We start from the raw sequence: 21,688 nt of genomic DNA on the forward strand, positions 1-21,688 counted from the left end.
CTAGTGGGTCCGTCTGTCAGGCTTTGCAGCTATGTGCCTGCACAGGGAGCGGAGGAGAGGGAGAGGTGACCAAAGGGCTCATCCCTGATCTCCCCGGCCCTGGGAGTGCAGGTGCACCACCCTCAGGACATGGCACAGAAGACGGGCACCCTTGCTCTATGGTAACATTGCCTGGCATTTCCTGCCAAGATGGGCAACTTGACCCACTCCAGATAACAAATGGCAAAGCTCTCCCAATGTCTTGCTAAAAGTGGAAGTGGAGCGGGGGAAAGAAACACACACAACCAGAAGTCACAAACTGAATTGCGACAGAGGTGCTGCCCTGCTAATTTCTTCTCCAGAAGCTACTTTGACGATTAGGGCATTTTAAACTTACAAGGCAACTTTATTGAAAATTGTGTTCATGCTGATTGACAGTGCAGAAGCATATAAAATTGCGCCTTTTAAGGTTTAAATGCCATTTGAGCTTTTTCCAAAATTTCTTCTTTTATTTTTGGATAATCTGGGTATGCCTTCAGAACCTTTCAGAAAGAAGAAATTAATTATTTTTTCAATAATAACAAGCGACAATAAGCATTTACAATTAATATCATACCAAATTATAGGCTGCGTTTATACTACCAGATAGTAAGCATTTAGTGCTATCAATAAAAAGACATTTTGTGGCTATTTCACCTTCCCTTCTGAAATAGTTTTTCTACGATATGAACAACAACAACAAAAGTGGTGAAAAACACTGGAAGACTACTGGATTATCTGTAAAATTCCATGAATGGGGCAAGGTTACTGTCCTTGAAACCTCTTTTTTCCCCTGGCAGCTGCCAGCTACTGCAATATCGCCACTTCCCCACACTTGCCAAACAGCTGATTAAAGGGGGTGAGGGAGCTGCATGGTAATATGGAGAGATGGCTCTCCCACCCTACCAGGTAGCCCCTGCTGATTGGGGGTGAGTGGGGGGTGGGGTGGGGTTCTGCCTTCCCGACGGCAAAAGAAGGGAGGCTGCTGAGTAAAACGGGAGAGGCTTTACAGAAAGCTCTCCACTCTACAGAACAACTGCTGGGGGCTTGTTCTGAGTGCACGTTTCATATTATTTCAAAAGAGCAGTACGCCTCTTTCAAGGGTAGCCTGATGAACTGCTGGTCATTGGGCTGGGAGATAACTGGCAAAGCAGCCCTCCCTCCCACTCTGCAGAGCAGCTGCTCAGGGGGGTTGGAGAGAGCAGGTTTTAACAGATCAGACGACTAACCTCACAGGCGAGCAATCTGTTAAAGCCACTGACAAGTACAGCAGTTCTGTTATTGGCAATTGGTTCCTGCCAGCTGGTGATACCCTAAAAAGGGAGGGCAGCAGAGCCACAAGGCCTATCCGGTGCCATTGCTTGGCATGGCCTGCACGCACTATGATCCAGTGGACAGGCTATGGAAACAAGATAGGATCAGCGCTGGGAACAGCAAATGTTATGCCAGTAGTTTTTTGCTGACTCAAGGACAAGTAGAAAGCACTTTATCTAAGCCATGGAGAAAAGCTCTGTAATGCCCACTACAATCCAGGGAGTGCAGCTGTTCCGGATATGTTGAGTGCTGCATTCTACAAGTGGGTCAGAATTTCAAAAATGCTTAAAAAGAAAGAAGAGCCAAAATCTATTCTGAAAGGGACACTGGATTCTGGCAGGCTGCAGTGTTTGAATCCCTGCACTACAACTGCTCTCAGGATGTGTCTAGACCAGTCTTCCTCAACCTTGGGGGCTTTAAAATGGGTGGATTTTAATGCCTTGCTGGCTGGGGAATTCTGGGCGTTGAAGTCCACCCATCTTAAAGCCCCCAAGGTTGAGAAATCCTGGTCTAGACTGAAGTGTATCATATTTGGTCTTTCTCTCCATATGTTTTCAGGCAAGAGAAAAGACAGAAGTAGTGGGGAAAAGCATGAAAGCACGACAAACAGGAGTTTCCTGTTTTGATCACTTGTACAATTCCATGAATTGCATGAGATTTGTTTTGGAGTTACCAGGGGTCAACCCAGCATTGTCTCATAAGCAAAAGGGGGGTCTTTCTAGGCAACGCATCTCTAGTGTGCTTGTGGACGTCACGTGGGTCACCTGATTTCCACTTCCTCCTCCTCCTCGTATTTGGGGATTAACGGTCTCCATTACCTTTTGGCAGACCTGCAGGCAGGAGGTGCTGCAGAACGCAGCTCTCGTCCTTTCATCTCGCTTGCACACAGACATTTCTATTTCCATAAGAATGTCTACAAAGAACCAGTGAGGATTAAGTACCTTCTACTGTGAATCTACCTCTATCCAGATCTACTGAATAAATGTAAGCCATCTCTATTTTTTTCTTCATCTAACTACTGTGTGAAGACTGAATTTATTTCGGAACGTAATTAAGCTTAAATGTGCACGTTTTTGGTTCACGCTTCTACTCTGCAAGATGGTTGTTAGCTGCTTGGAGTTCTTCCATTAACCTTTAAAACGCCACCAATTTGGAAGTGACCTTAGTTTGTGTGGGACCGTGCAGGGCTGACAAGGCCACCACAGACACTCTTCATGACTAAATTATGCTTTGGGGAACTTACGTCATGGCATACATCTATTGCTTCTACATATTTCTTATCTTTTAGGTAGTTGAAAGCCAGTTTGAATCCTACAGGAAGAGAAAAATGGTCGGTTGGCATTCTGCACAATATAATCTCTTACAATGAAAGTGTAATGGGCACAGTAATGTATACTATTGTACTTTTTTTTGCACCTGGGAATGTTATCGTTATTTTAAGTTAAATATATATCAAATGACACATAGGGTATATATTTATGGTATGTTACATTTATACAATTATAGAATTTGCTATTAGTTCTGTTAATGTTTGTCAACGTTCAAACCCATTTAATTAACAAAATTTACTGCTTAATTTAATTAAACAATTTTTTACCTTTAATTAACAATTTTACTGTTGTGATGCTGTCAGCTTTTTGGCAGTAAGTCCGTCTCGATAGGCTTGACATGCATAGGATGCCATAACCCAGCTAAGCTAGATTCTGTACCACAGAAAATATTGTAGAAGTCCTAAATGTCACACCACTGAACTCAAGCAAATTGAATTGAAAAGGTAATTCCCCTACTTACCAACTGCAGGATTTGCTTGGTTACTATACTTCCAAGCTAATTCATAGTTCATTGCAGCATCTTTATATGCATTCTCCTTTTCGGCGATAAATCCCAAGCATTCATAAGCTTTTGCACATGACTAAAGAATAAAATTAAATGTGTAAAAATAAATGCTTTTGGAAATTGTATTCGTAAATGTTAATAGCAATTCTGGGATTTCCCTCGGGATCTAATAATCATGATAAACAATTACCCTCTATCAAAAAACAATAACTACAACCAACTTTTGGACCTAATGAACATTTTAACAAACAGCTCTATCCTTTGTCCCTCAAGCCACTGGTGTTGCTGGAAAACGAGTTTGGATTGTTATGAATTTGAGGAAGGGTCAAGTTATTGTTGTAAGCCGCTCTAAGTCACTTCTTGAGAAGGGCAGCTATAGAAATAGAATATAAATAAATAAATAAATAAATAAATAAATAAAGTTGGTCAACCCCCAAAGATTCCATTCAACTGATTTTTGAGTTTTAAGACTTCTGTTTGCTAAATTAGGGGCATGAAATACAATAAATTTCATGCCTCTGTAGCTTTATCTCAGCTTGGGTTTCACTTTATCCTGCTTGAGGAAAAGCCTTAGAGAACACTTTTGCTGACATGCAAAATTTCAGCGATGCACACGCTTAAGATTTATTAAGAAAACACTCACCTGCAAGGCTGATCTTGTGCCAAGACTAGATGATGGCTTTTTGGGCTTCTCTAAGCCTAATTAGAGAATGCTTTAGCTAACAGTTTCAAAAATCAGTTCTCCCATGTAAGTTCCTAGTACTCTCTCAAAAGAATGTTTTGCAAACCAACAAATACATGTACACAAGAATATATGGACTGTGTGTGCAGGAGGCAAGAAATTTGTTTACTCTTTTTTTGTGATGGAAAGGTGGAAAGCTGTTAACTCATATAGCACTGGAAGCTACAGGATCATTGGCAAATTTGAAACAGAGTAAGTGCTCATGAATTGATATTTTCTGTGCTCAGTTGTTGATAGCTTGAACTAAACAATTATTAGTTGAAGATGCTCTCTGCAACCTCAAACCTGTGACTATTGGACAACACCCTGAATGTATTTTTGATCTGCAGATGGTGAGGACAAAGTGGACAAATTGTTAGTTGGTTTTAAAATGTGTGGGGGTGATCTGTTGTGGCAGAGCTGTGTGTTTCAAAGGACCACCAATTTACATCAGGGACAGTAATGCTCTGGAATATGTTTACAAATGATGCTGGGATGATTGGATATTGCAAGTGAGTACTATGTAACATTAGTTCAAATTCTGACAGAACTGGAAAGAGTAACAAAGAACCAACTCTGCAGGGAGTTCTATAATGATCTTGCTATAAATCCGACTGGCAATCTATGATACAAATCTTTAATGATGTTTCATTTGATTAAATAAATATTTAATCACAGACCTGCTTCCTGTATCTCCTTCCAAAGAAACAGATTCCTGGGCAAGCACTGGTATTTAATTTTGTCAACCACCTTGAGTGGTATGGCACTGCATCAGTTACAGTAAATACTTTTGAAACTTCTCATTGCTCAGAAGGGATGTATATAACAACAATTGGCGGGGGGGGGGGGGATCCAGGATCACCGGGGAAACAGGAAGTAGCCGGAGGGGACTGTCCCTGGAGCTTTACTACATTCTTAATGACTTGGGAAATCTCAGGAAAAAAGATCCCTTTTGAATCAAGAAAAGAAAGCTTTCAGAATCAGGAATTCATCATAGGTTTGATAATAAAGTTAGGCCCAAATCAAATGCGAGCAGGATACCTATTTAAAACCCAGTCCTGTGAAAATTTCTTTTCCCTCTGCAGTGAATTCCAGTCTTCTTACCTTATTGTATCGTAAGCAGCGCTTCACTTGCTCAGTGGCAAGATCATACTTCCCGGTTGTGCAGTAGATATCAGACAGCAGCAGCCAAGCCTTTTCCAGCTCGTTGGCGTCCGGCAGGCACCAGTTCACTTTGATCAGGCGCTTCAGCTGGGTCCGGGCTTTGGCTGTATGTTTAAGTATCATGTATGCTTGAGCCATTGCCAGGATGGCAGGAACATTGTCCCTCTATTTTAAAAATTGTGGAGAAATTAGATTTTAATAGTGATTTCATATTCTTCCAAAATGGATCTCTTTACCTTTATCCAGATGGCAACTGGACAGCAGCAGGGGTTAGCCTTTTCTGTATCTCTTTGCTGCCGTTTTGGTCAACGGGGGGTTTGAAGCCCAGGTCTGGTAGCACTACCGCTGATCCAATAATTTAAGTCTTTCCTTCAGTTGTGTAGGATTATGTGGAGTACTACATGTAGTGGTTCTCCATCCTGCAGGCGTCTGTTCTTCATTTTGAATGGCTATGCATAACGTCCAGGGGAGCATTGGACTAGAGGGCTAGATGGGTCTGTTTAACTTTGCTGATGATTTGGTCACTCAGAATGTCCCTTGACCCCCATCTGCCTCCTTTGTCAAGAAAAGAGTATTCTGTATCTCCTAATTCAGGAAGGGGACCCTGTGATTCTCAGGTGCTGAATTACAACCCTAAGTGCCCCAGCTATGCATGGCTCAACCTGCACAGCCTACAGTGAAGGGTTCTGCAAGTTGTAGTTTATCAACATCTGAGCCCCATGTTTTCTATTAATTTTAACCGCTGAGAAGAGAACAGATTTGGGAAGAGAGATTTGGACAGGAGAAAGCACAAAGCAAAATAGGGTAAGCATTTCCTCAAGCTGTTTCACTGTTGCTTTGCAAAAAAAGAACAAAAAACAAAAAACAGAACCCCACATTAAGATATAGGGCCATATAATCTGTAACCTGATCTTATGTAGGAGGGTTATTTTATAGATACTGTAGCCTCGCCCCTTCTCCTTAAACTAGTCATTTTTCATCATCCCCTTTCCCTATCTGGTTATATCCATTTCTGAAGACATGAAATGAAATAAAGAAAACTACTCTGAGCATGTCCAAAGGGCATCCCCATCACTGAATGCCTCTTAAGGGACATAATTATTTTCCAGGTTGAAGTATTACCTTTCAATACAGACTGAGGTAGCAGAAATGGTTTAACAAACTGACCACTATTTCTACTTCTGTCGAGAGTATTCTGGGAAAATAAAGCTAAATCTTTTAAGGAAAGTTAGCTTCCAGTGGCATTCCTATGCCTTTATAAACTTTTTGCTGATATGCTTCATTTTGAGTTTCAAACAAATTTTCTTTTTTACCTCATTTTGGCCCATTTCTGTAAACACTTTCAGAGCCTTCTCCACATTGTGTTTTTCTTTTGTGGCCATTAAACAGTAGCTTTGCAACATTTCCACTTGATTCTGGCCCTCCTGTGAGTGAGGATAAAACTCCTTAAGTAGCTTCTCAGCTGTACGTATCCCATGCTGTTCAGATTCCCTTTTTTCCTTTAAGTTACTGTTGAAAAGAAAGTATTTGACATTTCCTAAGCTATCAAGTACTGGACAACATTAAAGAAGAAGTTACTGATTGCCTTTTAAATTCAGTAACATAACCACAAATCTTTGATTTAATTGACTAATGGAGGGAAGAGGTGGCTGTTACACTGGAATGTCTGTTAAAGGTGAATGGGATGTTACACAAATGTAAAACAAATGGGATTTTACGCATGGATTAAGGGTTATGCATGCATAAAATGGCAAATGGATTTTGTCTACTTCAACAGAGGCCTGATAAATCAAGGGTTCACTGTAGAGAAGTGCAGTAATTAGATCTGGTCAAAGATGATTCCGATCCAGCACTGCTGTGCCTATTGCTGCCTCCTTAATGCCTCCTGAACATACATGTGTATCTTCCTAAGCCTGTGTGGCTCCTGTGCAAGGCCAGGAGTAGACACAGCTCATTCTGAGGAGCTGCTGATGGGCACAGCAAAGCTGCCCATGTCAGCTCTGAAGCAACTTTGCCTGCTTTTGAACTGAATTCTGCACTACAGCATTGCCAGGTACACCTCCTCTTGCCTTCCTGAGGCTCTAGTGCAAATTTTATTTACTCACTTACTTACAGGTTTATTTGTTTGTTTGTTAATTAAATTTTCTCCCCACTGTAATCAGATGACCCTCAAGGTATACAATATAAAAACAATTATTATTAAAGTGTTGGGAAAAACTACAACTTGATAGGATAAATTAATTATATAACCCTATAAACTTCATATAGTAAACGGTACTTGGGGACCAAAGGCAATTATGGAATAATAAAACACTGTATTATAAACCAAAGTGTTTTTTCTTTCTTTCTCTAGGTTTCATGAATGGCATAATCCTGTTTTCCAGGCACAGTTGAAGAATGAGAGAAAACAACTTCAAAATGATAGATTTTTAAAAATATATGTAAGAGCATGAGCTTCATATTTTATTAAGGAGCTTTTCCTTTACCTCACATCTGTAGTATTTTGATTCTCAAAAGTCTCCCCGCCTATTATCTCGTTGTCAGGATTTAGACATATCAGGATCATATAGCTAAGGGCTTTCTGGCCCCAGTCACTATCCTTACGAGCTTTGTTGAAGAATTTCAAAGCCTGATTAGGTTGCCCCATATGCCTGTTTGTGGAGAGAAAGTTTTTAAAAAGTAGATGCAGTATGACAGCTTTGAAATGATCAGTCTTGCTAATAAAATATACATCCAGACATTTGGTTTCATACTCTCATAGACCTGATTCAAAACAGACTCAAGGGAACTTAAGCACAGAGAATAATTAGGCTTAGATTCATTTCATTCTGTTGGATTGTGACTGAGGGATGATCCTAGAAGAGTCAAAGACTTCTACAACTGTAGAAGAGAAATTTAAATAATATTATCTAGGCAAAATATATTATACATTTAAAATACATTTAAAAATTAAAAGGATCAAATTCTGAAAACATTCTTACTATAACAGTAAGGGTTTTTTTGCTTTTCCCACAAAAAGCAACCCTCAAAGGTAGGCTGAGCTGTGAGTGAGTGACAAGTCACACAGTGAGTTTCTGTGGCGGAGGGCTGACTAGAACCTGGGCCTCCCCACTTACGCCAACTCTCTGACCACTACACCACACTAACTCTCATTTGTTTTGGTCCGTTCCAGTTTTGGCAGTACTAAGTGCCATGGTGATGACTGTTATTACACTTGGGACAATCACAATTTTATGTTATCCACGGCTGTCCACTGGCTACTTCCAGGTGCTGCCAGCCACAAGGTCAGAAGTGAACTCCTTGGTAACTCGCTACCAGCAGTGCCAATCGCTGCAGCTTGTTCATTATTGATTGTTCCCTCATGCTTCCCCCTGCATTTGTGACCTGTCAGTTAAGCTGATTTTGAACATGGGTACAGTGCTCTTCAGAAAGAATGCTAAACCTGCATTCAGGGATAGCCCTGCTGCCAGGTCACAGGCATGAAGAAGGCATTATGCTAAGAAAGAGCATCAGAAGGTGCCTCCCCTTTGGTGCCTGGCAACAGCAATTCTAATACAGCACAATTTATGCTAGCATAGTTTTCTGGTGGCTCATGGCCTGCTAGACAGTATTTTAACTCAGCCACCTAGATGAGTCCACGTGTTATTAGAGATACTGCAATGAACTTCCTTCACCTTTAGCCACAGTTATGGCACAGGGTCTAACAGCCACACTTGATAGGGTACAAGAATTCATTTTAAGATATTTAACATTTTAAAGAAATTGTAACAATTGCTAGGGGAACATATCTAATTGGGAACATAATCCTAAATTTTTCTCTCTATGCTGTTTTCATTATGAAATTGGGTGGAGGTAGGAGGGTTTATCGGTATCCATATGATATGTGTAAGCTTTTCCTTTTAGACAAACAGTAGCCTGGGAAAAGTGAAACAACACTAATCCCATGTCAGGCCAGCCCAAGAATGACAAAGAATCAGTCCAGCCAAACTCCAGTTCTTTGTTTGCTCACGCCGTAGAGACAGAATCTTGCCAGGCTCAAGCTACTCTCCCTAACCTAAGGGGGAATAGCCCGGGAGAGATCTAGGGCGGGGCTATCCCGAACCTCTTCGTTTTCCCACCATCGCCTCCCGGACGGTGCCTCCTCTTCTTGTCCTGCTCCTTGGAATTGCTCCCTTCTTCGTGATAACCAGCAGCATTTCTGAAATCCACCACATCCCTTTTCTCCTGCAGTGTTGGAATGAAATCCAACTCCATCATCCCATGACTATTTTGTCCTAATCCACCTTGGGTCATCAACATCATATTTAGCTGTGCTCTTATTCTGTGATTTTCATAAATACCATTCTCTATAACTTACCAACAATAAAGTCCCATGCAATAATTATAGCCAGGTTCCAAAGGTGTTCGGGTTGATTTTTTCTTGGCCAGTTCAAAAAAGGGTGTAGCTTCATCAAGTTTACCACTTCTTCTCAGCAAATCAATCAAACTCTCCATAACTGAAAAGTTATCTAAATTACAAGTTTATATTTCCAGCAAAAATATATTTTCAACACTTTTCACAGATAAATTCTTGATAACATAGATAGGTTATGAAGGAAAAGCAAAAATTGATTAATTACTTTGATAATATTTTAATTTGTTTGGTAAGCTACTTTAGAAACCCCATTTAAGGTCTTAAAGAAACATATACATGCTTTTATTAAAATATAAACACATACCAGGGGTTTTCTCTAAAACATTCCGGTAAAGACTTATGGCTTGCTCATATTTCTCTTTTCTAAACATAAGGTTTGCCAACATCTAACAAAAGAAGAAATATTTCATTATTTCAGCAGAAAGTAAAACTATGGCATTCTTTTTATTCATTGTTTTATAAAACCTCACACAGATCAAAGATAAGTGAAGATGAGTCCACCAGTGGAGAGCTGAAGCTTAAGGACTCTTTTACCTTGAGTTCATGGTCAGTTAGAGCAAAACTTAACAAGAACCGTAACAAGTTAAAAAGATAATTTCCAGAGATGCACTAAAGCTGTGGTTAACTCATTTCCTTTTGTGATTGTGTATGTCTGTGGATAGATACAGATGTAGATACAGATATACATGTACATATAGTTCATTAGATTTATATCGTGCCTTTCCTCTAGGAGCTCAAAGCAACATACACTACCCCTACTTCTTCCACAACAACCCTGTGAGGTAGGTTTGGCAGAGAGAAATTGAATATACAGGGACTTGATTTTAGAACAGCGAAATCCACAAAAATAGCTTCACATTTTCTACATAAGCTGAACTTCCAGATAGATAGATAGATAGAGATATAAAACATACAAAGAATATTCATATCAGAAAGCTTGCACAGACAACACTTCCATTGTGAATATGTGTGAATAACTTTCCGGTTGCTTTTTTTTTTTAATTTATTTTCTATCCCGCCTTTATTATTTTTACAAATAACTCAAGGCGGGGAACATACCAAATACTCCTTCCTCCTCCTCTTTTCCCCACAACAACAACCCTGTGAGGTGAGTTGGGCTGAGAGGGAGAGACTGGCCCAAGGTCACCCAGCCGGCTTTCATGCCTAGGGCGGGACTAGAACTCACAGACTCCTGGTTTATAGCCCGTTGCCTTAACCACTAGACCAAACTGGCTTTGCTTGCTTGCTTGTAAGTGTTAATTATATTCTCCTGGTTCTATCCTACTCCAGCTTCTGATCTGTAAACAGAATCCTGGAACTCCGTCTGCTGCCCCAGTTTCTGGCAGCCTGGCAACCCACTCATAAGCCTCCTTTGACTCTTCAGGGAATGTTCATACTGAGTAATAAATGTCAACACAAAATCAAATATCCTTGAGGCTCTTACAGAGTAGGGCTTACAGAGTAGAAAGCTTTCTCCAAAATGAACAAATAATGTAAATGGGATAACTGCTGGTTTGAGATAGTCAGGACTAAATTTGTGCATATTCTGTGACACTGTCAAGGCACTGTTGTTCTGGGCTGAGGCAAATGCCCCCTCCATCACTCTCTTTTTGTGAGCAATAAAGCTGTATCACAAAGCTCAAACTGCTGAATTTTAATTTGGGAGCTTTTCAAACCTTCTTTTCTCAGAATAGTCACCCAGTGAGGAAGAAGTGGTGGGCCATAAAGATAAAGAAAACCAGAACAAAACATCATTTTATAGCTGCGTATAAGTTTACTGGAAGGCAAAGGAACTGCATACCATTGTTCCAATTTCATTGCTCTCATCGTCTTGAAGCAAGAGAGAACAGTAATGCTCACACTGCTCTGTGTCTCCTAGTATCAAATATAGTTGAGCCAATTCTAATATTATCTGACAATAAAATGGAAATAACATTTATTCAGCAACAGACTGACATAGAAGAGGCACTGATTATTATATCAGAGACCTCTAGCTCTCTCTCTGTAGGACTACAGATACTATAGCTAACTATGCCTTTGGGTTCAAGCTCTTTTCAGCCCCCTCCTGGACACCCACATTTTGGAGCAGAACTGAGAAAGACATCCAACGGTAAAAGCAAAAGTTCATGCCTAGGCTTTCCTGAGGTAGGCCAGCAGTGTGACCTGTGTCACTGTGATTATGTTTTGCCTTCTTCTGGCAACTCGTACTTGAAACAGATTTCTGTTACCCACCAATTTCCATCTGTTTTGGCACTGTTAATATAAAATGCATTATATTCACGTATGCAGCTTGCCTTTCTTGTAATAGTAGTACTGTAGTCATGCCATTTGCTACTTCTTTCAAACTGGTAAAGTTTTATCCTCCCAGTCTCACAACAGACAAAGCAAAACGAATGTGTGATGAATGATCTGGAGTATATACTGCTGCTTAAGAACGTAAAAACCTTTACTGAATCTGGCCGGGCATTCTTTGCAAGAATTCCAACCACCAGGCAGTTTAGGTGGCTTCCCTTTCAAATGGAGATTTAAAATCACGCTTACTTTATTATCAGTTGGTACACAGGACAGGGCCTCCGCATAGTACTTCACAGCTTTTTCATATTCCTTTTCTGCTCGATGGAACTTAGCAAACTGAACACAGATTGTCAGTAGCATTTGCTTTTGAGGGGGGATCAACTCCGGCTGCTCTATGCGGACTCTTTTTAATATCCTTTGTTGGGTGTCGTAAGCCTTCAACATAACAAATGTATAAAATTAGGGCAATGGAGACCACATGCAAGCTAGCACCTGAAGGAAATCTAAACCTGAGACAATTACTCATTAGTGGCATTAATTAGATTTATCTTTCCATTTTCCTTTGAAGATCTCAAAGCAGCATGCTGGTTTCTCCCCCTACTGTTTGATCCTCATAAGAATACTGTGAGGAAGGTTAGGCTGAGAATTACTGGTAGTTTTAAAGTCTCCTATTGTGGTTTGGTTACTGGGCTGAAATCAGGGACCAAACTGAGTGCCTTTGGGCCAGTCACTTCAACATAATCTGCTTCAAAGAACAGGTGGCAGCTGTCCCGGCAGGGCTTTTGCACAGCTTTGTGTTGTATGACAGTTATGCCCTTTGCTGGACCAGGAGGCTCTTCTCTCAGTCACTCATGCCTTAGTCCCCTCCTGAGTGGGCTACTGAAATGCGCTTCATATAGGTCTGTCCTTGAAGAAATTGCAGCTGGTGCAAAATGTAACAACGTGGGCAGTTATGAGTCCCTCTCAATGTGTGCACATTATACCTCTGCCCCGCAAGCTGCATTCGCTGCCAGTGTGCTTCTTGGTGCAATTCAAGATGCTGGTCGTCACCTACAAAGCCCTTCATGGCATAGGACTGGGTTATTTGTAGCACCGCTACTCCTCAATTGTTTCTGCCTGTCCCATTAGATGTGGCAGAAAAAGGCATGCTACGCTATAGAGTGCTATACGGTGGGACCCAGGAAGAAAGCCTTTTCTATCGTTACGCCTCCCCGTGGAACATCATCCCCCCAAGAGATCAGACTGGCCATGACCCTAGTGGCCATTTGCAAGGCCCTGAAGACACGGCTGTGCTCCTAGACTTGGGGTTCAGATTGTCAGTTAGGGCCTGGATGGTTATGCTAATTCTTGTTTGACTGGGTTTTTTGAAACCTTGTCTGCAGATTATGTATGTTATTTTTATTGTTGGTTCTGTTTTGTAACTGTGTTAGCCATCCAGAGTGACTATGGTGAGATAGGCGGTTCAGCAAAGGTTCCACAAAGATTTTAGGGTATTTTTTGTATTTATACATTTTGAACAAACCATTTCTCATTATGTTGCTTAATCTTACATGTATTTTGGGTTTGCTTAAGGGAAGGTTAAGGTTACAGTATAAGAATTCCAACAAGTCCCCTATTTTCAAAGGAGACACCAATATATAGGCAATTTATGGTGGCAAAACTCTTGTTTCCTCCCACTGTTTCAGGCTATTTTGTGAAGGCACAGCAGTCTACATCTGTTTCCTGTTTTGACAACTGTCAACCCTTTTGTCGGTTGAGAACAAATTAAGAATGATGAATATTGAACTAGTTGCTCTCAGCTGGTCACATTCTGCATCTGAAAGGGTAGACTATAAATGTCATAAAATATAACATTTTCTAAAAGCTAGGGTACTACTTGATTCAAACAGTGGCAGTTATTTGAAAAACACGAAGTCTGTATTTTTTCCTGTATGCTGGCATCCACTTCGAAACAATCCTTCTTATCTGAGGTTTATATAACATTGATATTCTACCTTGTTCAGGGTTTCCAGAATAACTTCCCCTCTTTTAGTTGTCTCATAAATCTTTGCTAATAATATCAGATTTTTCACATCTTTCATCATGGAAGGCAGATCATCAACTGGAAGTTTAAACAGAAATAATTGTTGACTTATATATATTGCCTGAACAACTGGAAAAACACAGACTTCGCCATGCCAATTTTTAATTATATATAGGGCAAGTATAATGTAACAGTAGGACATATGGCCATAAAAAATTGGTCAGCCAGAATTTCTCAATGGAGAAATGAATTAAAGCCCTCCATGTATCACATATAAATGTGTTATGTAGGTGACAGACCATGTTTCTGCCTTATGTCAAGAAACATCCAGCTGAAGATGCCAAGAAAAGAAATATTACCTGGATCATGATCTAGAGCTTGAGTCAGAACTTTCTCAGCTTTGCCAAATTTTTTGAGTTTTAATAGGAGATCAGCAAGATCATAAGACAAGAAGTCCTGTTCACTCATCTTGAGAGCAACTTCATAATAATTGATAGCCTGCAACAATTTGATATATGTCAATAATAGAGCCTCAGGTATTGACTATGAATGAGGAACATGCTTCTATGAGACTGGCAAGGCTTAGCTAGGCCGTGTAAGTAAATCGTATCATCAGATCTGCTGCTCTCAGTAGACTGTATGACTTCACAGCAGAATTAAATCCACTCCCATATAGTAAACACTTCCTGCACAGAAAAGCATAATCATGTCATGGAGATGGCTAGACTAAACCATTTCTGTTTTATCATTTTGGTTTGGTTTGTTTTAAGATGGGAAAACATTCAAACATGGAGCTTCTACTGAAGTGGTTTAGTCCAGTGAGAACAATTTTGTGTAGTTTTTCAGTTTTTGTAGTTTGGTTTACATATCGGTTTTCACCCCATGTATTTATTTATTTTTATAGGCTTATATACAGTTCCAGTCATCAATGGATTCTGCCTGGCTTACAATCCTACAAATGTAAACAAAAATGTAACCAACAGGGAAAAAACCCCATATGAATAAACAACTTCACATAATCAATTCTTCCTATGCCAAAGATTGATACAAACCCATATTCATCTCTCCCTCTAAGACCGGCTGAAATAATCAGGTTTTGATTGCCTTCCTAAATCTCAGTAATGTTGGGCAAGTCAAATCTCCAACATTATTTGGATTGGGAAGGCAATCCCAGTAGTGAGCTGTAGCTCTGTCAATTTAATGAGCTAAAGAAGGAAGGGAAACCAAACAGCAAGACTATGTCAGCGAAAAAGTGTCGGCGTAATTTGCTCTGGAAAATGAATGGCCTTAAAAGGCCATTGACTTGGAAGCAAAGCGTTTGTGTTTGCGAAAGAATAGTAGGAAATACAAGAGAAATAATGAAGCAGCAGCTGCGTACTTCATTTTTCCCTGAGGTTCCTTTCCACCTCGTGCTAGCATTTTAAATGACAATGCACCTTTGCAACACTGTATGCATTTCTAATTATGACTGAAAAGATTGTGTTCCAGCTAAGCGAAGGTTTTGGATTAAAAGTGAACGTTACCTGCTGAGTTTATATATAGGCTAAGTACGGTAGAATTTCCCTGATAAATACACACAGGATTGTGTGAGTTTTATTATGGAGTTTTTAATTAGAGTGTTCACTCTTTTGTGAACATTCTAATTAATATAGTAATAAAAACGGGGGGTTTGCCTATGCATTTTTCTTGGATACAGGGCTATTACAAAGACTCCTGCACTCCAAAATTTACCACGCCATCAGCGAGTCCTGTAAGACTGAGAAAGTTGTTTTTTTAAATTTCCTGGGCCACATAGCCTTTTGAATCAAATGCCATTTTAGCCCGGTAGCTCAGGAACGAAGACTATTCCCAGATCCTGATTTTGACTATGTACTCAAGTACAGATTCAGTTCATTAGGCAGATCAGGGGAGGATAGCAGGCTGCATGTTTCCTTGACTCAGTTCTGAATAATGTTGAGTGGAAAAAAAATTCTGAACCTTGTTATATTGGTGGGTGTACACATAGGCTTGCCCAATTTTCCGCGCTACTGTTGCATCCAAGGGATTCTTCTTCTGAGCTGCTTCATAGACCTCTAAAGCTTTTTCAGGCTAAAACAATGAAAGTAACATGTCAGCTATTTTTATATGTAATATTAATCACAATAGCTTTGGAATTCCTTTACTTCTTGCTCTCCAGTGATAAGCAGCTTCGTTCTGTGCTTGCTTCCTTGGATTGCCTGGAACACTGAGTTCAAAGAGACTCTACTGATACGGGGTTAAATGCTTTCTGTTAATGCATGGACAGCTGAAACCTAGTCCTATTTTGATCGGTATACTGCTATGCCATGACTATTTCAGTGGTCAAGGAACACTGTGCTGTTTGCTGCTTAAGTTGTTAAATTATTGTCCCTACGCTATCCTCAGGTCTTTCCCCATTGCGCTAGTCAGTGCAGGAGTCCAAGAACCAACAAAATAGCCCCTGCTGTCTTTACTAGCCTCCCTCTCCAAAAAACAAGAAAGGGATCCCACCCCCCGCCCCGGTACATTAACCATCTTTTTACTGTAAACACAACAACAGCTCTCTCTGGAAGCTAGCTAGCTGGATGATTGAATGAATTGCTGAGCACATGAACTCTATGAAGAGCAGAAATGATATAGTGAAGACCTTTGGAGAAATGGAGAAACCTTAAGGGAGGGGGAGTGAAGAAATCCCTACCTCAGAAAGAGAGAGAGAGAGAGAAATAAAAATAATCTTTATATACTAACCTCTTGAATATTCATGTAGGCATCACCCAAGAGAAGACTAGTATGAGGACTTGGCAAATTTTCACACAACTCGCTAGGTAAAAGGATGGCATTTAAATTACAAGAAAAAACTAAAAATATAGAGCATAATTTTGAGTTTTCACAAGCAAAAGAGAAAAAGGTAACTTTTATATTGGCACAGCTTAGCTGCCGAGCTGCACTGCAACAATGAATGGGTATATCATTAACCCCAAATATTATCACAACAAATGATAAATATAATCCACAAATACAATACATATTTGTAAGATCAATCACCTGAGAATATTTGAGTGCACCTTGCATCGTATCCTAAGAAAGTAATCTCTCTGATCAACCTATAAAGTCTAATGTGCATATGTTTATGTATTACTTAATTTTTGTATTCTTGATTACCAGTAGGGAAACATGTGAATGGAAATGCATTCAGACATTCATAAGGAGACATGAAGATTCTGTTATAACTGAGATAACCCTTCTATTATAAACATGGGGGGAGAGGGAAGCCCACATCTTCTCATTTTAAAAAGGAGTATACTATCCCCTGGTGATCTTTGGTGTTCTTTCTGAACTTTATCTTTCAGAATACAACTCTTACTATCCTTAGAAAATGCCCATGTTGCCTGAACTAGATTATCTAACATATCTGGAGGGCTACAGGTTGGGATAGGGATGCGGTGGCGCTGTGGGTTAAACCGCTGAGCTGCTGAGCTTGCCGATCGGAAGGTCGGCGGTTCAAATCCGCATGACGGGGTGAGCTCCCGTTGCTAGTCCCAGCTCCTGCCCACTTAGCAGTTCGAAAACATGCCAATGTGAGTAGATGAATAGGTACCGCTTCGGCGGGCAGGTAATGGCGTTCCATGTAGTCATGCCAGCCACATGACCACGGAAGTGTCTACGGACAAACGCCGGCTCTTTGGCTTTGAAACGGAGATGAGCACCGCCCCCTAGAGTCGGACACAACTGGACTTAATGTCAAGGGAAACCTTACAGGTTGGGAAAGTTGATCTGAGCATTGCATGTATGTGTATACACACACACACGCACCAGAAAATCTTGCTCACTCACTGAGAGAAGGAAAGTTGGAGTGCTGCCCTCTGATAAGAGCTTAATTCAAACAGTGACTTAGAGCCTTTGCACTCAGCAGCTCAGTTAAATTCATAACCAATCTTGTTGCTTGCTTCTTCAAGAAGGAGTGGCATCTGAGCTAGAGACATAACAAGAATCTGGAAACAGAACAATCACTTCTCAGCCTTCTGGCTAAAATCAGTGTAGTATTTTCAGATTGTATTATTCAGAACTGGTCATAATTTTCATGTTTGCTCTTCTCTACCCCTAAAGCAAAGTATGAAAATGAATAGTTGCAGAAAAAAGACAGCATTAATTTAAGAAAAAATTACCAATAGCATCCAATATATAATCTCTTATCCTTTCGGATCAGAAGGTAAATCTGAGCCATCTTTTCCTTAACTTCAGTGTAATATGGCTGATTTGGAGTGATATTCCTCAGCATTGTTAAAGCTAAATCCACTTCTCCTTTACTGAGAGCCAAATCTACATTAGCAATAGTGACACGGATTTCTTCTGATGTCCCACTAAATTCATTGATGGCATCTTGCATTATTTTAGTAGCTTCATGCTGGAATGTGAAAATGTATGTGAAAACTATGCAAACCTTAATCATATCTATTTAATTATTGCAGGTAACAATTATTAAAACTTATATAGCATTTTCAGAACGTTTAATGACCTTTGCATACGTACTTCAGTAATTTTTATATAACATCTAAAAAGAATATCAGTATATCCCTATATCGTAGACAGCAGAAATGAAAGTCAAACTGAAGAGTTCTTGTGTTAAAATTTTAGATTTTACTCCTTTTTATTATTACCTTCCTTGCCTATTGTTACCTTTTCTCTATCACATGAATACAAAGCAGATAGCAAATTGTCAGCCTCACTTGGTAGAACAGATCAGGATATGAACTCCACAGAAAGGTTAAAACTATTTTTATTCAGACTGGAATAACAGAATCTTGCAAGTCAGATTGTGCTGCACCTCCTCCCCCTTCTTATACTCCAGTCATTAATCAGGGCAGCATCTGCCTGAGCTGCTCCCAAATGTCATTCTGTTTCGTTGGACTTAAAAAACGTATCAGCTCCTTTTGCCTAGGTAACGGTTCTTGTATACAGGTGGTCCTCGTTTAACGACCACTTGTTCAGTGATTGTTCAAACTTGCAATGGTGTTGAACAAGTGGTAGTTATGACTGGTCCTTGACGGTCCAGCCAGCAAGAGTTGGATCATTTTAAAGATCTGATTTGTAATAGTCACTTGCACCAGGAATTGGTTAAAACTGCTCCTGATTACTTTGAAGAAGTCAGCAGCTAGCCTTCTTTAACAATTAATTAACAATAATGCCTTTACTGGACCATAGCATGCATTCAGATAAATAGTAGTCCCATTTTGGCAAACCTTGAGTGCTAGCATTGAGGTCCTGCTCTGTACTCAGCTGATCTCCTGCTAATTGAATAAAGTGGAGAGGCACATAAAGATGAAGGTTCTTGCTTAAATAAACATCAGGCATAGAATAGTTAGTGGTGGTTTTTTCCTCTCCTGTGAGGAACATGTTCCAGCTTTTCTACAACCTAAATCAACAATGCTCCATAAATCAATAAGCTCAAATAATGCAATGCCTAATGCTTGGAACAATATTCTAGATAAATTCTCTCCCTGAAGGTATTTTAAAAGCATCTAAAGTAATATGAATATTAGCAAGGTAATTTTTGATCTGGTTGTTTTAAAATTCTTTTTCTTTGTCTAGATCAGTGTTTCTTAACTTTTTTCTCTAAGGATCCCTTCCCACTTTTAAGTATTATTGAGGACCCCAAAAGTGCTTTTGTTGGTATGGTTATATTTATTGATATTTAATGAGTTAAAAATTACGTTTGATGCATTCATTGAGTATTTATTTATTGAATTGTGTAAAAATAATATTAAACTCATTGGATATTAACATAAATAAAATATTTTTCATGAAAAAACCTTATTTTTTTAACCAATAAAAATAATGAGAAGAGTGACATTATTTTAAGTTTTTGCAAATATCTTCAATTTCTGGCAAATAATTTTGATTTCACAGACCCCTGGGAAATTCTTGGGGGACCCCCAGGGGTCCTCAGACCATAATTCAAGAAACACTGGTCTAGATGAACAGAACTGTTGGCATCAAATACTCAGACACTGTACATAAAGCTTCTTACCAACTCCCCGTTGAGTCGAAGAGCTTCAACAAGTTCCAGGTAAATGGAGACTTGTTCACTTATTGTTACACAGAGCCCCTGGACTTTCTTAGCATCCCCTTTCATTTGAGGTAAGTTGATAAGCATTTTTAAGACTTTAATAGCTTCAGGATGCTCCCCAGCTTTATTCAATGCTCTAGCCTTGATGAAGTGATACAGAGGAGACTCACGAAGCTAGAAAAAATATTAAAGGTTGACAGAAATAAAATATTAAACTTGAAATGCTTTAGATTGTTTGGGTGTTCAATTGGCACAGGATGCACAGCTAATCAAATTTTTAGATAAAACCAGTTCTGTTTTGACGTTGCTTTCCTTCATTGCTTTCATAGTAGACAATTTGCTATCCTACACAATGGAAGTAACAAACTTGTTCTATTTTATTCTGCAGAGCTCATTCCCAAGGTCAAGACTCCTCTATTATGCTTAGACATACTGTAAGTTTTGTCATGTCAAAATCCCCTGCAATATTAATTAGAGGCTTCCTTCATGTGGCTTCTTGCCCTATAAGTGTTCCTGTTCAGCTGTGACTCAACTTCACTGGTGACTTCCTCTTTAATTTGTTAGTTTCACCCCCATTGTTGTTTATTCGTTTAGTCGCTTCCGACTCTTCGTGACTTCATGGACCAGCCCACGCCAGAGCTTCCTGTCAGTCGTCAACACCCCCAGCTCCCCCAGGGACGAGTCCGTCACCTCTAGAATATCATCCATCCATCTTGCCCTTGGTCGGCCCCTCTTCCTTTTGCCTTCCACTCTCCCTAGCATCAGCATCTTCTCCAGGGTGTCCTGTCTTCTCATTATGTGGCCAAAGTATTTCAGTTTTGCCTTTAATATCATTCCCTCAAGTGAGCAGTCTGGCTTTATTTCCTGGAGGATGGACTGGTTTGATCTTCTTGCAGTCCAAGGCACTCTCAGAATTTTCCTCCAATACCACAGTTCAAAAGCATCGATCTTCCTTCTCTCAGCCTTCCTTATGGTCCAGCTCTCACAGCCATATGTTACTATGGGGAACACCATTGCTTTAACTATGTGGACCTTTGTTGTCAGTGTGATGTCTCTGCTCTTAACTATTTTATCGAGATTTGTCATTGCTCTTCTCCCAAGGATTAAGCGTCTTCCGATTTCCTGACTGCAGTCAGCATCTGCAGTAATCTTTGCACCTAGAAATACGAAGTCTTTCACTGCTTCTACATTTTCTCCCTCTATTTGCCAGTTATCAATCAAGCTGGTTGCCATAATCTTGGTTTTTTTGAGGTTTAGCTGCAAACCAGCTTTTGCACTTTCTTCTTTCACCTTCATCATAAGGCTCCTCAGTTCCTCTTCGCTTTCAGCCATCAAAGTGGTATCATCTGCATATCTGAGATTGTTAATGTTTCTTCCAGTGATCTTAACCCCAGCCTTGGATTCATCCAGGCCAGCTTGTCGCATGATGTGTTCTGCGTACAAGTTGAATAGGTAGGGTGAGAGGATACAGCCCTGCCGTACTCCTTTCCCAATCTTAAACCAGTCCATTGTTCCGTGGTCTGTTCTTACTGTTGCTACTTGGTCGTTATACAGATTCCTCAGGAGGCAGAAAAGATGACTTGGTATCCCCATATCACCAAGTACTTGCCACAGTTTGTTATGGTCCACACAGTCAAAGGCTTTAGAATAGTCAATAAAACAGAAATAGATGTTTTTCTGAAACTCCCTGGCTTTTTCCATTATCCATCGGATATTGGCAATTTGGTCCCTAGTTCCTCTGCCTTTTCTAAACCCAGCTTGTACATCTGGCAATTCTCGCTCCATGAATTGCTGAAGTCTACCTTGCAGGATCTTGAGCATTACCTTACTGGCATGTGA

General features: G+C 40.0%; 1 protein-coding gene across 1 annotated transcript in view; it reads right to left on the bottom strand.

The window, feature by feature from the left end:
• Window positions 1-370: 370 nt before the first annotated feature.
• Window positions 371-21,688, bottom strand: part of TTC21A (tetratricopeptide repeat domain 21A) — a 40,524-nt gene continuing 19,206 nt past the window's right edge. Inside the window, exons 13-28 of the mRNA XM_063301892.1 lie at window positions 19,811-20,023; window positions 17,949-18,187; window positions 16,531-16,603; window positions 15,763-15,873; window positions 14,145-14,283; window positions 13,757-13,863; window positions 12,009-12,197; window positions 11,269-11,379; window positions 9,772-9,853; window positions 9,411-9,561; window positions 7,540-7,704; window positions 6,367-6,562; window positions 4,994-5,218; window positions 3,124-3,244; window positions 2,576-2,643; window positions 371-521 (exon numbers count right to left, since the gene is read on the bottom strand). Coding sequence (XP_063157962.1) covers window positions 444-521; window positions 2,576-2,643; window positions 3,124-3,244; window positions 4,994-5,218; window positions 6,367-6,562; window positions 7,540-7,704; window positions 9,411-9,561; window positions 9,772-9,853; window positions 11,269-11,379; window positions 12,009-12,197; window positions 13,757-13,863; window positions 14,145-14,283; window positions 15,763-15,873; window positions 16,531-16,603; window positions 17,949-18,187; window positions 19,811-20,023 — 2,268 coding nt within the window. The 3' untranslated portion in view covers window positions 371-443. The remainder of the gene's footprint in view (window positions 522-2,575; window positions 2,644-3,123; window positions 3,245-4,993; window positions 5,219-6,366; window positions 6,563-7,539; window positions 7,705-9,410; window positions 9,562-9,771; window positions 9,854-11,268; window positions 11,380-12,008; window positions 12,198-13,756; window positions 13,864-14,144; window positions 14,284-15,762; window positions 15,874-16,530; window positions 16,604-17,948; window positions 18,188-19,810; window positions 20,024-21,688) is intronic.

The sequence above is a fragment of the Candoia aspera genome, chromosome 4 (assembly GCF_035149785.1).
Source record: "Candoia aspera isolate rCanAsp1 chromosome 4, rCanAsp1.hap2, whole genome shotgun sequence".
Classification (NCBI taxonomy): domain Eukaryota; kingdom Metazoa; phylum Chordata; class Lepidosauria; order Squamata; family Boidae; genus Candoia; species Candoia aspera.